Genomic DNA, 13897 nt, shown 5'->3' with positions numbered 1-13897 from the left:
ATGACCATTAAAACCGGCTACAGTTAGTGCTAGCATGGGATGCTGTGCATCGTTCTGGCTGTCAGAAGATGGAGCGGGAACAAAGGGTCTAGAACATCTTTGTCTACTGAAAGCTCAAGGAGTTTCTGTCATGTTTCCTTCTAGAAGTGTTATTATTTTGGCTCTTGTGTTTATGTTTATGGTCCATTTTGAGTTAGTTGTTGTATATAGCAAGAGTGAGAGTTGAAGTTCTTTTTGAAGGAGAGGACATCAATCTGGCATCTGAATGATGAGCAAAATAAAAAGCAAGAGAAACAATGGCCCATTGCCAGCACAGTAATAATAAACCCAACCTTATTTAATTAGTACCAGCTATTGTCTTAAGGACTTTGCGTATATTTTTGTTTAATATTCACAAAAGCCCTTTGAGGTAAGTACTAGTAATTTCAGAGTTTTACATTTCAAGGTCAATAGTCAGATGTTATTGAGAGGTGGTATAGTACAATGCCGAAGAATACGGGCTCTGAAGCCAGGCTGCCTAGGTTCCTTCTGGACTTGACCACATGGTTGAGAGACCTTAAGGACGTGTACTGGGGCCTGGAACTTGGTAGCAAGTCAATAAATGTTTAAGTTGATTTCTGTTATCCATGAATGTAGCTACAGCTGCCATGACTATTTCAAGGAATCCCCAACTATGTCCAAATATAAAGATCAGCTGAGAAGAGTCTCCTGTGCAATCTATGGTCCCTGGGTCCACAGCAATAGAGAGTGACATTGCCAGGTCTTGAGATGATGGTGGGGCTGGAAGGGGAGGCTGCAGATTTCATGCTGGTGGACAGAACCCAGGCTGTAATTACTTGGGACTTTTGTGGAGATGTGTAGGACAGATACATGACTGAGCAAGCCTGGCCTTTCCTTGTGCTTTGTCTTATAGATTTGTATCATATTCTCCATATATCAATGACAGCAGCTTCAGTCTGTCATCCCTGCGTACCTTCCGAGTATTCAGAGCTTTGAAAGCAATTTCAGTAATTTCAGGTAAGTCACTCTAACTTTCAACATTGACTCTTAGCAGAAGAGAATAGTTAAAATTTCTAAATATGTCATGTAAACCAAAAACTAACAAACAATGCTCTTTATTCATTTATTTCATCATTCAACAAATATGTACTGAGCCCCTGATACGCACTGTGCTACCTGCCTGGGATATATCGGTGAGCAAACAGACAAAGGTCCCTGCCTTCATGGAGTTTACATTCTAGGTGGGGGATTGGGAAATGGACTGAAGTGATAACTATAATAAATAAATAAATTATATGGCATGCTTTTTCATGGAAAAATGAAATGGAAAAATAGGTAACATGATGGCTCTTGGAAGTCATGGGGTTCAAGGAAGCAGGTTGCAGTTTTCGGTGGGGTGGTTAGTATAGGTGTCAATTGGAAAGGTGAGATGTGAGCAGATTTGAAATTGGTGAGGAAGTTTCACAGGCAGACATATGGGGAAGAGTATCCAGAGCCTAGGAAGCAGCCAGTCCACAGACCAGGGAATATGAAAGATGTGGATGGGGTTGGAGCAGACAGAGTGAGGGTCTAGGTGGGGGAGGAAGGACCACAGAGGTGAAGGGGAAGCACCTAAGTCCCAGGAAGTCTTGGGCTTTCCTCTGAGAGAAATGGGAGCCATGCAAGGGCTTTGAGCAGAGGAGTCCCATGACCTGACTCAGGCTGTAGAAGAATTACTCTGGCTGTTGTGTGGGGAACAGAACTCGGGGGAGCAAAGGAAGAAGCAGGAAGACCAAGCAGGTGGCATGTTGGTTACCATGGATGCATGCTGCTCAGATCTCCTGCTGCAGGGAGCGCAGTTGATGAAAGGTCCCAGCTGCCCCCTCTCTGGATTCACCACTGCATTCATGTTCACGCCAAGATCATGCTTTCCCTGCATCTGGGGAGCGCTAGTGCAGGCCCACCCCTAAAGGGTATGGGACTTCTCTATGGGGGACTTTGACTCAGGGGCTTCTCAGTAACCAGGGTGAGACTATCTCCCATATGCACTGCAGTCTGAAGCCCTTCCTATCTATCCTGCTTCCTTCCTGCTCTCCTTTTCCAGATGTCAGCTCTGAGTCACAGTCTGAGGCTCTCTCCACCCTCCATTCCCTCCCTTCAGACTATTCCTCATAGGCATTTCCCCCCAAATCTCCAGTAATCTGGTCTCAGAGTGTCTACTTCTCAGAGGGCCCAAACTGACACATGGGGCCACTGCCATAATCCAAGCAAGAAGCAGTGGCGCCCTCAGATCAGGCAGTAGAAGAGGAGTAGGTGAATGGTGGTCAGATTCTGTATAAATTTAAAGGTAGAAACAGTGGGACTTTCTGACAGGTTGACCGTATACATGATGTGAGCAAAAGAGGAGTCAAGGATGAGTCAAGGTTTTTGTCTGGGTGACTGGAAAGATGGAATCATCTCTGAATGAGAAAAGGAAGACTGTGAGAGAAGCAGGCCTCAGGGGTCAGATTGGGGGTTAGCTTCAGACACATTCTGTTTGAGATGGCTGTGAGACATCCAAGTCAGAGTACCAAGCAGGCAATTAGAAATACAAGCTGATGTTCAAGGCTGCAGGTATCATTTCAGAGATTAGAAGACTATAGATGATATTTAGAGCCATGGAATCTGATGAGGTTACAAAGAAAATGAGCATAGATGGAAAGTAGAAGAGGACACAGGACTGAGACCCATGAGGCCCTGAGACCCTAAAGGGGAGGGGAGAGAGGAAAAGCCGGCAAAGGAGATGAATAGGAGCCACCAGTAAAGTAGGAAGGAGAGAAAAAGTGGTCTCCTGGAACCCAGATCAGCTCTGTGATCAAGGTGAAGCCCAGGATGGGTTGTAACTATGAGTTCCAGTTTATCAAAAATGAGATGATTGTGGCACAGTCTTCTCCTTCTCCTGTCCTCTATAAAAAAAGTATTAAAAGTTATTCTCTCTCTGGACTCCTTCCCTCCTCTCTTCTTCCCTTCTTCTTCCAGTCTCTTTTATCAGAACTCCAGGCAATTTGACTCTTTTTTCATACAGAGGTAGTAGACTATTTTTGGAAACTCCAGAAAAACAACAGCATGGTGATGAAGAAACTGACAGAGGATACTTTATGTAGAACTTGTCTCTCTTTCCTTTTCTCTTCCTCTTTTACAAGGTGGACCTTGGTTTCCCAGGTGGATTTGGGGGTTTCTGCCTGAGCTGAGCCCCTCATATCTCATGTGGATAAAATATAAATACACATTCAGGCAGTCACTTAGCAACTTTTGTGTTCCCTTCTTCATCTCTGAGCAGGTAAACACACTCTCCATTTTGACTCATGAACTACATGAGATCCCTGGATACTTTTTGTTTTTTAATTTAAATTATTTTAATTGGAAGATAATTACTTTACAATATTGTGATGGTTTTTGCCATACATGAACAAGAATTGGCCATAGGTATACATGTATCCCTCCATCCTGGACCCTTCTCCCACACCCCTCCCCACCCCATCTCTCCAGTTTGTCCCAGAGCACTGGCTTTGGGTGCCCCGCTTCATGCACTGAACTCGCACTGGTCATCTATTTTACATATGGTGCATGCATGCTCAGTCATTTCTGACTCTTTGCGACCCCCTGGGCCATAGCCTGCTGTGCTTCTCTGTCCATGGGATTTTCCAGGCAAGAATACTGGAGTGGATTTCCATTCCCTTCTCCGGGAATCTTCCTGATCCAGGGATCGAACCCGTGTTCTCTGGTGTCTCCTGTACTGGCAGGCAGATTCTTTACCACTGAGCCATGATAGTAACTTTACATCTGATAATGTATATGTTTCAATGCTATTCTCTCAAATCATCCCACCCTTACCTTCTTCCACTGAGTCCAGTGCTTTTTGTGGAACGAAGAGTATAAGATACAATCTTTTATGGGGCTATGTAAAAATAATTCTGGAATCACAACTACCTTTAATCCAAATCATCTTGCTTTGGGGAAGACACAAGCAAGCCTCTTGTTATAGATAAAAAATCAAGCATAGATGAGGTTAGAGTATTTTTACGTTTGGTGCCCCTGACCGTGCAGGGAAAGCACGATCTTGGCATGAACATGAGTGCAGTGGTGAAGCCAGTGAATGTCCCAGCTTGGTCCAAAGTCTCCTCCTCATGGAGCATCACCCTTGGTGGGAAGGTCGTCGTGGCGGGCTTGGCCTCCCATCAGATGCTGCTTTGTGTTCTCAAGTCTACCATTCATGGTTTACGCTGAAACTTTGTCACTCAGTGACATCCCACACATTAGAGATGCCATCTGCTAATTTCTTTCTCCAGAGAGCAGAACCCATTGAAAGCAGAGCCTGTGAATCAGTGTTGTACCGGGACTGACTTGTTCTCATTCCCCAGCAGACTGTTGCCCACTGTGTGTCCAGGGCTGTCACGGTGGTGGCTTGAAAGCAGCTGCAGGAGAGGGGTGCATGGAGGGAGGAAAAGGGTCTACACTCCAGAATGTAGCAAACCAGGAGAAGGGTGTGTGGAGGGAGAAGGATCCACACTCAAGAATTGAGCAAACCAGGAGAGGGGTGTGTGGAGGGAGGAGAAGGGTCCACACTCCAGAATGTAGCAAACCAGGGCCTTTGTAAATGCTGCAGAGGGGGACTCTCCCTGTGTCCTCCCCTCTCTGCAGAAAGCTGATTTTTAAACATTTATCAACACACTGCCTGACTGTGTCCTTTTTATTTTGTAACTCTGGCAGCCAAACACTGTATCATGGACCTTGAAGGTGCTTGGTAAATATTTCTTGAATGAATTTTTAAAAAGCCCTGATTATAAGTAGTAATCTGAGTTTTTTCCCTCAGACATCTTCATGATTGGGGTTCAGGCAGAGCTCCCTCTTCCAGCTTTCTTTGCAGCCACCCCCCACCCGCCAATTTAGCCATATCTCCAGGCGCCTTGTGTGTGTTACTGTAGGCAGTAGCTACCAAATGTTAAATGCAGCTTCAGTTCTTCACTTTGGCATTAATGTTGCCTGTGACCCCCAGTCAGGGAAGTGACTGCACAGCTGTCATCAAGTTATAGCTTATGTCTTTGTGGCAAGTTTCTGCTCAGAGTTTTCTCACTTGCCCTTCAGAGCAACCCTGTGGCATCTATAGGGCGGGATAAAGAGGTCAAGTCCTAGACCAGTGGACGGCTCTGATGGCAAATAGCTTTTAAGGTACAGAGTCGGAACTAGAACTTTCAGCTTCAGAATTCCAGGTCAGGTTAGTTTCCAATGCCAGCCTGCAATCAAACGACTTGGGAAGCCTTACTGTTCCTTGCCTGTGTCCTAAGTGCGTGTGTGAGTAGGGGTCTTCTCCCCACACCTGTTTTCTTCCTCAGGTTTGAAGGTCATTGTTGGGGCCTTGCTGCACTCTGTGAAGAAGCTTGTCGATGTGATGATCCTGGCTCTCTTTTGCCTCAGCATCTTCGCCCTGGTAGGTCAGCAGCTCTTCATGGGAAATCTGACGTACAAATGTGTCAGTAATTCCTGTAAACATCACTATCAAGATTACTATCAAGGTAAACACCCCACCGTTCACTTCTTGGTTTGTGCATGGTTACTTTTTATTTATCCCCACTTGTACTATCTATCGGTCTGTGTTATGAGTCCTCTAGGATTCTCATGTGGGCAGGTGAATTTCTTAGAGAACTGCCTCCTTCTCTGGATTTTCATGGAGAAGGAAAAGCCTGAAGTTGCACATCTATAACAGTGGTGTCAGCTTTCATATCCGCCCACTTCCTTGTCACATTTTACAGATGCCTTCAGAGTGCCTGGCTTTGGTCAAAGGAGACCAGCAACTTCCCACAGTGCCTCCCTCTACCCAAGTATTTTCTTCAGTGATGTTGCTCCTTTTATGTTGCCCCCTCTCCACTCTGAGGTCAACCCTGTATCAATTTCATGTGTCCTGAATTTCATGTGGCCATACTTTCTCCACGTCTGTCTTGGTTTTTGAGCTTCTCATGGGCTGACCCTGTGTCCAGCTTCTCCCAAGGGTGGTCTCTGGTTCAGTTCTATGTACTGAGAAGCAAAGTGGTTATCGTGTCACTGCTTCCTCCTCTTATTTCTCCTTCCTTCTCCTTCTCCCTCTTCTTTTCTTGCATCATCCTGAGGGCTTAGGCTCTAGTTTCTCTCTGGATCATTTCATTGGGATCACTTTGATCACCTTGATCATTTTGGAAGATTATGGACCATCTTTTTCTAGCATAATTTGGCATATTTGCTATTCTCTTTCCTTTCAGTGTTATTTTTTTCAACCTGAGTTTATAATTCTTTCCCCCCTCAGACTATTGCTTTAAAAAGGAAGAGTCCACTGAATTCAAAATGTGTGGCATGTGGATGGGCAACAGGTAAGATGTTTATATTCTTCATTCTATCTATTTGGAGTGATGTGGCAAACAGTCTTCATCTAATGACTTATGCAAACAGTGGTGATAGTCCTCAAACACCACTGATTATTTCAAGTGTCTGAACAAATTTTGACATGCATTACTAAATTAGAAATTATTTCCCAATGTCTAGAACTGTACTCTCCCCCAAATTATGTTGAATTTGTATCTGGTAAGAAACCTAGTGAAAACATAGTGATATTTCAACTTTATGGAGTGGATATGCAAGACCATCAAAGGTCAGAAAGGATATTGTGACTGAAAGCCCCATTTAGACCTATTTACTGATCAATGACATGGCCCTGACACAAGACATCTCAGCATACATCTTCTATTTGTTGATCTGTGACCACCACTGCCCCTGATTGCCCACACTATTTTATGTGTGTTCATACACATTCACCTCAGCAGCTAGTAGCCCTCTGGGGATATCCTTCCTTATTCTAGTAGTCCTCTGAGTTGAGAGATTCTGTGAAGATTTATTGAGTGTGTTTCTTTCTGATGATGTTGTTTTCTTTTGGTTTCCTTGGATCTTCACTGCTGTGCATGGGCTTTCTCTAGTTGTGGTTTGCAGGGCTATTGTCTAATTGTGGTGTGCGGGCTTCTCAATGCAGTGACTTCTCTTGTCACAGAGCGCAGGCTGTAGGTGCTTAGGCTCCAGGAGTTGCAGCACACAGGCTCAGTAGTTGTGGTGTGCAGCTCTAGGATGCATGGCCTTCAGTGGTTGGAGCACAGGGATCTCACTGGTTGCACTCCCAGGCTCTAGAGAGTGGGCTCACTAGTTGTGGCGCATGGGCTTTAGTTGCCCCTCAGCATGTGGGATCTTTCCAGACCAGAGATTGAACCCATGTTCCCTGCATTGGTAGGCTATTCTTATCTCCTTATCACCAGGGAAGTCTGAGTGTATTTCAAATTAAGATAATATGCTAGGCACTCTGATGAAATAGACTACATTCATTTATCAATAACAAATATGTATCAAGGGCCAACAGCATGCCAAACTCTGTCTTAGGTCCTAGGAATCCAAGTACATATAAAGGAGTGCTGCCCTCTTGAAACTGACATCTTTCAGGGAAGAGCGATGTACAGTAAATTCTTGAAAGTGTGATGAGTGTAAATACAGAGAGAAATAACAGAGATGTAACGCTGTCTGTAAAATTAGGGAAGTCTTGTAGTGGTCACAGGTTCTGATTAGGTCAGACTTATTAGACATATTAGACTATAATCTAATACAAGGTTTGTTGAGCTCTCTAGAATGGTCGTCAAGAGGACATATATGCCTACAGTTCATTTTTAGTATATAAAATGCAACAGATTTCTGAATCTTGATTCCTAAAATTTTACTGAATTCATTTATTAGTTCTAAACAGTTTTCTTGATGGAGACTTTAATTTTCTATCTGTAGTATCATATCATTTGCAAATAGTGACAGTTTTACTTCTTCCCTTCCAATTTGAATATTTATTTATTTGGCTGCGCCGGATCTTAGTTGTGTCACACAGGATCTTCCATCTTTAAAAAATATATATTATTTATTTTTAATTGGAGTATAATTACTTTCTAGTGTTGTGTTGGTTTCTGCCATACATAAGCATGAATCAGCCATAGCTATACATATGTTTCCTTTCTCTTCAACCTCCCTCCCACTTCCCACCCCATCCCACCCCTCTAGGTTATCACAGAGCACCAGGTTGAGCTCCAGGTGTCATACAGGAAATTCCTGCTAGCTATCTGTTTTACATATGGTAATTATATGTTTCAATGCTACTCTCTCAATTATTCCCCCCCTCTCCTTCCCCCACTGTGTCCACTAGTATGTTCTCTATGTCTGTGTCTCTATTCCTGCCCTACAAATAGGTTCATCGGTACCATTTTTGTAGATTTTCTAGATCATATAGATACATTATGTATGATACTTGCATTTCTCTTTCTGACTTACTTCACTCTCTATAAAAAGCTCTAGTTTCATCCATCTCATTAGAACTGATTCAAATTCACTCCTTTTTATGGCTGAGTAATATTCCATTGTCTATATGTACCACAACTTCTTTATCTGTTCATCTGTCAATAGACATCTAGGTTGCTTTCATGTCCTGGCTACGTAAATAGTGCTGCAATGAACACTGGGGTACATGTGTTTTTTAGAATGGTTTTCTCAGGGTATATATCCAGTAGTAGGCTAGCTGGGTCATATGGTACTTTTATTCCTAGTTTTTTAAGAAATCTCCATACTGTTCTCCATAGTGGCTGTTACCAATTTACATTCCTACCAACAGTGCAAGAGGGTTCTCTTTTCTTCACATCCTCTCCAGCATCGTTTGTAGATTTTTTGATGATGGCCATTTTGACTGTATGAGGTAATACCGCACTGTAGTTTTGATTTGCATTTCTCCCATAGTAAGTGATGCTGAGCATTTTTCATGTGTTTATTAGCCATCTGTATGTCTTCTTTGGAGAAATGTCTGTTTAGATCTTTTGCCCATTTTTGACTGGGTTGTTTGTTTTTCTGATACTGAGCTTCCTGAGCTGCTTGTATATTTTGGAGATTGATCCTTTGTCGGTTGCTTCATTTGCAATTATTTTCTCCCATTCTGAGGGTTGTCTTTTCATCTTGGGCTTCCCTGGTAGCTCAGATGGTAAAGGCCACAGGAGACCTGGGTTTGATCCTTGGTCTGGACAATCCCCTGGAGAAGGAAATGGCTACCCACTCCAATATTCTTGCCTAGAGAATTCCATGGACAGAGGAGCCTGGTGGGCTACAGTCTATGGGATTGCAGAGTCAGACATGATTGAGCAACTAATGTTATGGTTTCCTTTGCTGTGCAAAAGCTTTTATGTTTAATTAGGGGTCTTCCATCTTTCTTGTGGCATGTGAATTCTTGATTGTGGCACATGGGATCTACTTCCCTTGACCAGGGACTAAACCTGGGCCCCCTGCATTGGGAATGTAGAGTCTTAGCCACTGGACCACCTGGGAAGTCCCTTTTCTTCCAATTTGGATGCCTTTCATTTCTTATTTTTGGCTGATTGCTATGGCTAGGACTTCCAATATCAAGTTAAATAGAAGTGGTGAGAGTAGGCATCTACCTTATTCCTGAGATTAAGCAAACATGTGTATGTCCTTGTGAGCAGAGTCTCAGTTTGTTATAGCCCTCCTGTAAATCCCACTAGATTTCAAACCAGCTAAGGGAACTTTTTGTCCTAGTGTTAGACCCTAGGGCTGGCCTGCCCAGGATGATATTCAAACCCTTTACCCCCCAGGAAGGATCTCTGAGCCTCTGATATCCCTTTCTTCTGTGTCCCTTCCTACGGGTGTGAGTCCCAACCTAATTGCTTCCCCTCCCTTCCTACCTGACTCTGTGTGGATCTTTCTTTAGACTCTTATATCCAGTTTACTGCTAGTGTCCAGTTTGTTTCATTGAGAATTGCTCCACATGTAGACCTAACTTTTTAAATAAATTTATTTATTTTATTGGAGGCTAATTACTTTACAATATTGTATGTCGACATTCTAGGAATCAGCGAACTAAAATGGACTGGAATGGGTGAATTTAACTCAGATGACCATTATATCTACTACTGTGGGCAGGAATCCCTCAGAAGAAATGGAGTAGCCATCATGGTCAACAAAAGAGTCCAAAATGCAATACTTGGATGCAATCTCAAAAACGATAGAATGATCTCTGTTCGTTTCCAAGGCAAACCATTCAATATCACAGTAATCCAAGTCTATGCCCCAACCAGTAACGCTGTAGAAGCTGAAGTTGAACGGTTCTATGAAGACCTACAAGACCTTTTAGAACTAACACCCAAAAAAGATGTCCTTTTCATTATAGGGGACTGGAATGCAAAAATAGGAAGTCAAGAAACACCTGGAGTAACAGGCAAATTTGGCCTTGGAATATGGAATGAAGCAGGGCAAAGACTAATAGAGTTTTGCCAAGAAAATGCACTGGTCATAGAAACACCCTCTTCCAACAACACAAGAGAAGACTCTACACATGGACATCACCAGATGATCAACACCAAAATCAGATTGATTATATTCTTTGCAGCCAAAGATGGAGAAGCTCTATACAGTCAACAAAAACAAGACCAGGAGCTGACTGTGGCTGAGATCATGAACTCCTTATTGCCAAATTCAGACTGAAATTGAAGAAAGTAGGGAAAACCACTAGACCATTCAGGTATGACCTAAATCAAATCCCTTATGATTATACAGTGGAAGTGAGAAATAGATTTAAGGGCCTAGATCTGATAGATAGAGTGCCTGATGAACTATGGACTGAGGTTCGTGACATTGTGCAAGAGACAGGGATCAAGACCATCCCCATGGAAAAGAAATGCAAAAAAGCAAAATGGCTGTCTGGGGAGGCATTACAAATAGCTGTGAAAAGAAGAGAAGTGAAAACCAAAGGAGAAAAGGAAAGATATAAGCATCTGAATGCAGAGTTCCAAAGAATAGCAAGAAGAGATAAGAAAGCCTTCCTCAGCGATCAATGCAAAGAAATAGAGGAAAACAATAGAATGGGAAAGACTAGGGATCTCTTCAAGAAAATTAGAGATACCAAGGGAACATTTCATGCAAAGATGAGCTCGATAAAGGACAGAAATGGTATGGACCTAACAGAAGCAGAAGATATTAAGAAGAGGTGGCAAGAATACACAGAAGAACTGTACAAACAAAAAAGATCTTCACGACCTAGATAATCACGATGGTGTGATCACTAACCTAGAGCCAGACATCCTGGAATGTGAAGTCAAGTGGGCCTTAGAAAGCATCACTACGAACAAAGTTAGTGGAGGTGATGGAATTCCAGTTGGGCTATTTCAAATTGTGAAAGATGATGCTGTGAAAGTGCTGCACTCAATATGCCAGCAAATTTGGAAAACTCAGCAGTGGCCACAGGACTGGAAAAGGTCAGTTTTCATTCCAATCCCAAAGAAAGGCAATGCCAAAGAATGCTCAAACTACCACACAATTGCACTCATCTCACACGCTAGTAAAGTAATGCTCAAAATTCTCCAAGCCAGGCTTCAGAAATATGTGAACCGTGAACTTCCTGATGTCCAAGCTGGTTTTAGAAAAAGCAGAGGAACCAGAGATCAAATTGCCAACATCCGCTGGATCATGGAAAAAGCAAGAGAGTTCCAGAAAAACATCTATTTCTGCTTTATTGACTGTGCCAAAGCCTTTGACTGTGTGGATCACAATAAACTGTGGACAATTCTGAAAGAGATGGGAATACCAGACCACCTGACCTGCCTCTTGAGAAATCTGTATGCAGGTCAGGAAGCAACAGTGAGAACTGGACATGGAACAACAGACTGGTTCCAAATAGGAAAAGGAGTACGTCAAGGTTGTATATTGTCACCCTGATTATTTAACTTATATGCAGAGTACATCATGAGAAACATTGGACTGGAAGAAACACAAGTTGGAATCAAGATTGCCGGGAGAAATATCAATAACCTCAGATATGCAGATGACACCACCCTTATGGCAGAAAGTGAAGAGGAACTCAAAAGCCTTTTGATGAAAGTGAAAGTGGAGAGTGAAAAAGTTGGCTTAAAGCTCAACATTCAGAAAACGAAGATCATGGCATCCGGTCCCATCACTTCATGGGAAATAGATGGAGAAACAGTGGAAACAGTGTCAGGCTTTATTTTTTTGGGCTCCAAAATCCCTGCAGATGGTGACTGCAGCCATGAAATTAAAAGACGCTTACTCCTTGGAAGGAAAGTTATGACCAACCTAGATAGCATATTCAAAAGCAGAGACATTACTTTTCCAACAAAGGTTCGTCTAGTCAAGGCTATGGTTTTTCCTGTGGTCATGTATGGATGTGAGAGTTGGACTGTGAAGAAGGCTGAGCACCGAAGAAATGATGCTTTTGAACTGTGGTGTTGGAGAAGACTCTTGAGAGTCCCTTGGACTGCAAGGAGATCCAACCAGTCCATTCTGAAGGAGATCAGCCCTGGGATTTCTTTGGAGGGAATGATGCTGAAGCTGAAACTCCAGTACTTTGGCCACCTCATGCGAAGAGCTGACTCATTGGAAAAGACTCTGATGCTGGGAGGGATGGGGGCAGGAGGAGAAGGGGACGACAGAGGATGAGATGGCTGGATGTCATCACTGACTCAATGGACATGAGTCTGAGTGAACTCCGGGAGTTGGTGATAGACAGGGAGGCCTGGCGTGCTGCAATTCATGGGGTCGCAAAGAGTCAGACACGACTGAGCGACTGAAATGAACTGAACTGATTGTATTGGTTTTGCCATACATCAACATGAATCCGCCATGGGTGTACACGTGTTCCCCATCCTGAACCCCCCTCCCACCTTCCTCCCCGTACCATCCCTCTGGGTCATCCCAGTGCACCAGCCCCAAGCATCCTGTCTCATGCATTGAACCTGGACTGGTGATTCGTTTCATATATGATATTATACATATTTCAATGCCATTCTTCCAAATCATCCCACCCTAGACCTATTTTTGATGTATTCACTGGGGGAGGTGAGTTCAGCATCCTTCTCCTCTGCCATCTTGATCTCCTCCCAGTAAAAGCACCATATTTAGAGATATGGACCTGAAAGAGCTAAAAGTTGTTGAATTGGGGGTATATAAATGACAGTTGAAGAATGCTGGAGTGGTTTTTATTACAAGCTTTGTGGTGCCATTTGAGTTTTTAAAACCACAGCATGTGTTACTTTGATAAGAATGCTATATTTCAAACTAAAAAAGTACATATTCTTAGTGTATTTGATAAATGCACTCAGTGAGGTGTGTTTTGGTGATGTGGGCAAGACCCATATGCAAGATATCTACTGTTTTTAAAGTAAAACCCAAATGTTTGTAATAATAGGGGGCTGATAACAATTGTAATCTAAATATTCAGCATTAGCAAAACATTTATAAAAATCCAAAAAATGTAAGACACACAGAAAATGAGACATTTCCTTGTATGCTGATATGGAAAGACCTCCAGTCAGTATCATTCCATGAAAAAAAGCAAAGTGCAAGAGAGTCTTCAAAGAATGATCATGTTCATGTATTATAGAAGATATATATTGATAGACATGTGCTTTTATAGTCATAGAAGGCTTCTGGAAAATTAATAAAGTAACTGCTTATTTGTGCCTTTAGAACGTGGGACTAGGTATCTGGGGAGAGAGACATCAATTCATTGTATTCCTTTTTTTTTTTTTTAACTGTAAATTGTTCACTAAGTCACTACGCTTCATTTTTTAATGAAAAACTGCCAATGTGAACTTTCTAATCAATCTGTTTGAGAAGAGACTATGAATACCCATGTTTAGACATAGACTAGGAGGTTTGGAAGATAAGGGATGACACTCTACAAATGTTCTCTTCACCTAGGGGTTTTGAGTGTAAGCTCATTGTTCTTGGAAGAACCAGTGCCCTGGGCAGGGTGTGTGTGTGGTGGGGGGAACCCGGCTGCAGAGTATGTAATTCTTTCTCTGTTCCTTTGTTTCCA

General features: G+C 42.8%; 1 protein-coding gene across 2 annotated transcripts in view; it reads left to right on the top strand.

Moving 5' to 3' along the window:
• The window catches only part of SCN11A (sodium voltage-gated channel alpha subunit 11), a 139377-nt gene that overhangs the window by 65341 nt on the left and 60139 nt on the right, over positions 1-13897 (top strand). For both annotated transcript variants that reach the window (XR_015150939.1, XM_086365978.1), the window contains 3 exons: positions 914-1017; positions 5352-5531; positions 6296-6359. Coding sequence is in view for 1 of the 2 variants with exons in the window: in XM_086365978.1 (XP_086222104.1) it covers positions 914-1017; positions 5352-5531; positions 6296-6359 (348 nt within the window). In the remaining variant the exon portion in view is untranslated. The remainder of the gene's footprint in view (positions 1-913; positions 1018-5351; positions 5532-6295; positions 6360-13897) is intronic.

The sequence above is a fragment of the Bos grunniens genome, chromosome 22 (genome assembly GCF_055505025.1).
Source record: "Bos grunniens cultivar Pamir isolate PY7600 chromosome 22, Bosgru_T2T1.0, whole genome shotgun sequence".
NCBI classification, from domain to species: domain Eukaryota; kingdom Metazoa; phylum Chordata; class Mammalia; order Artiodactyla; family Bovidae; genus Bos; species Bos grunniens.
This window is presented reverse-complemented; position numbering and strand designations above follow the sequence as displayed.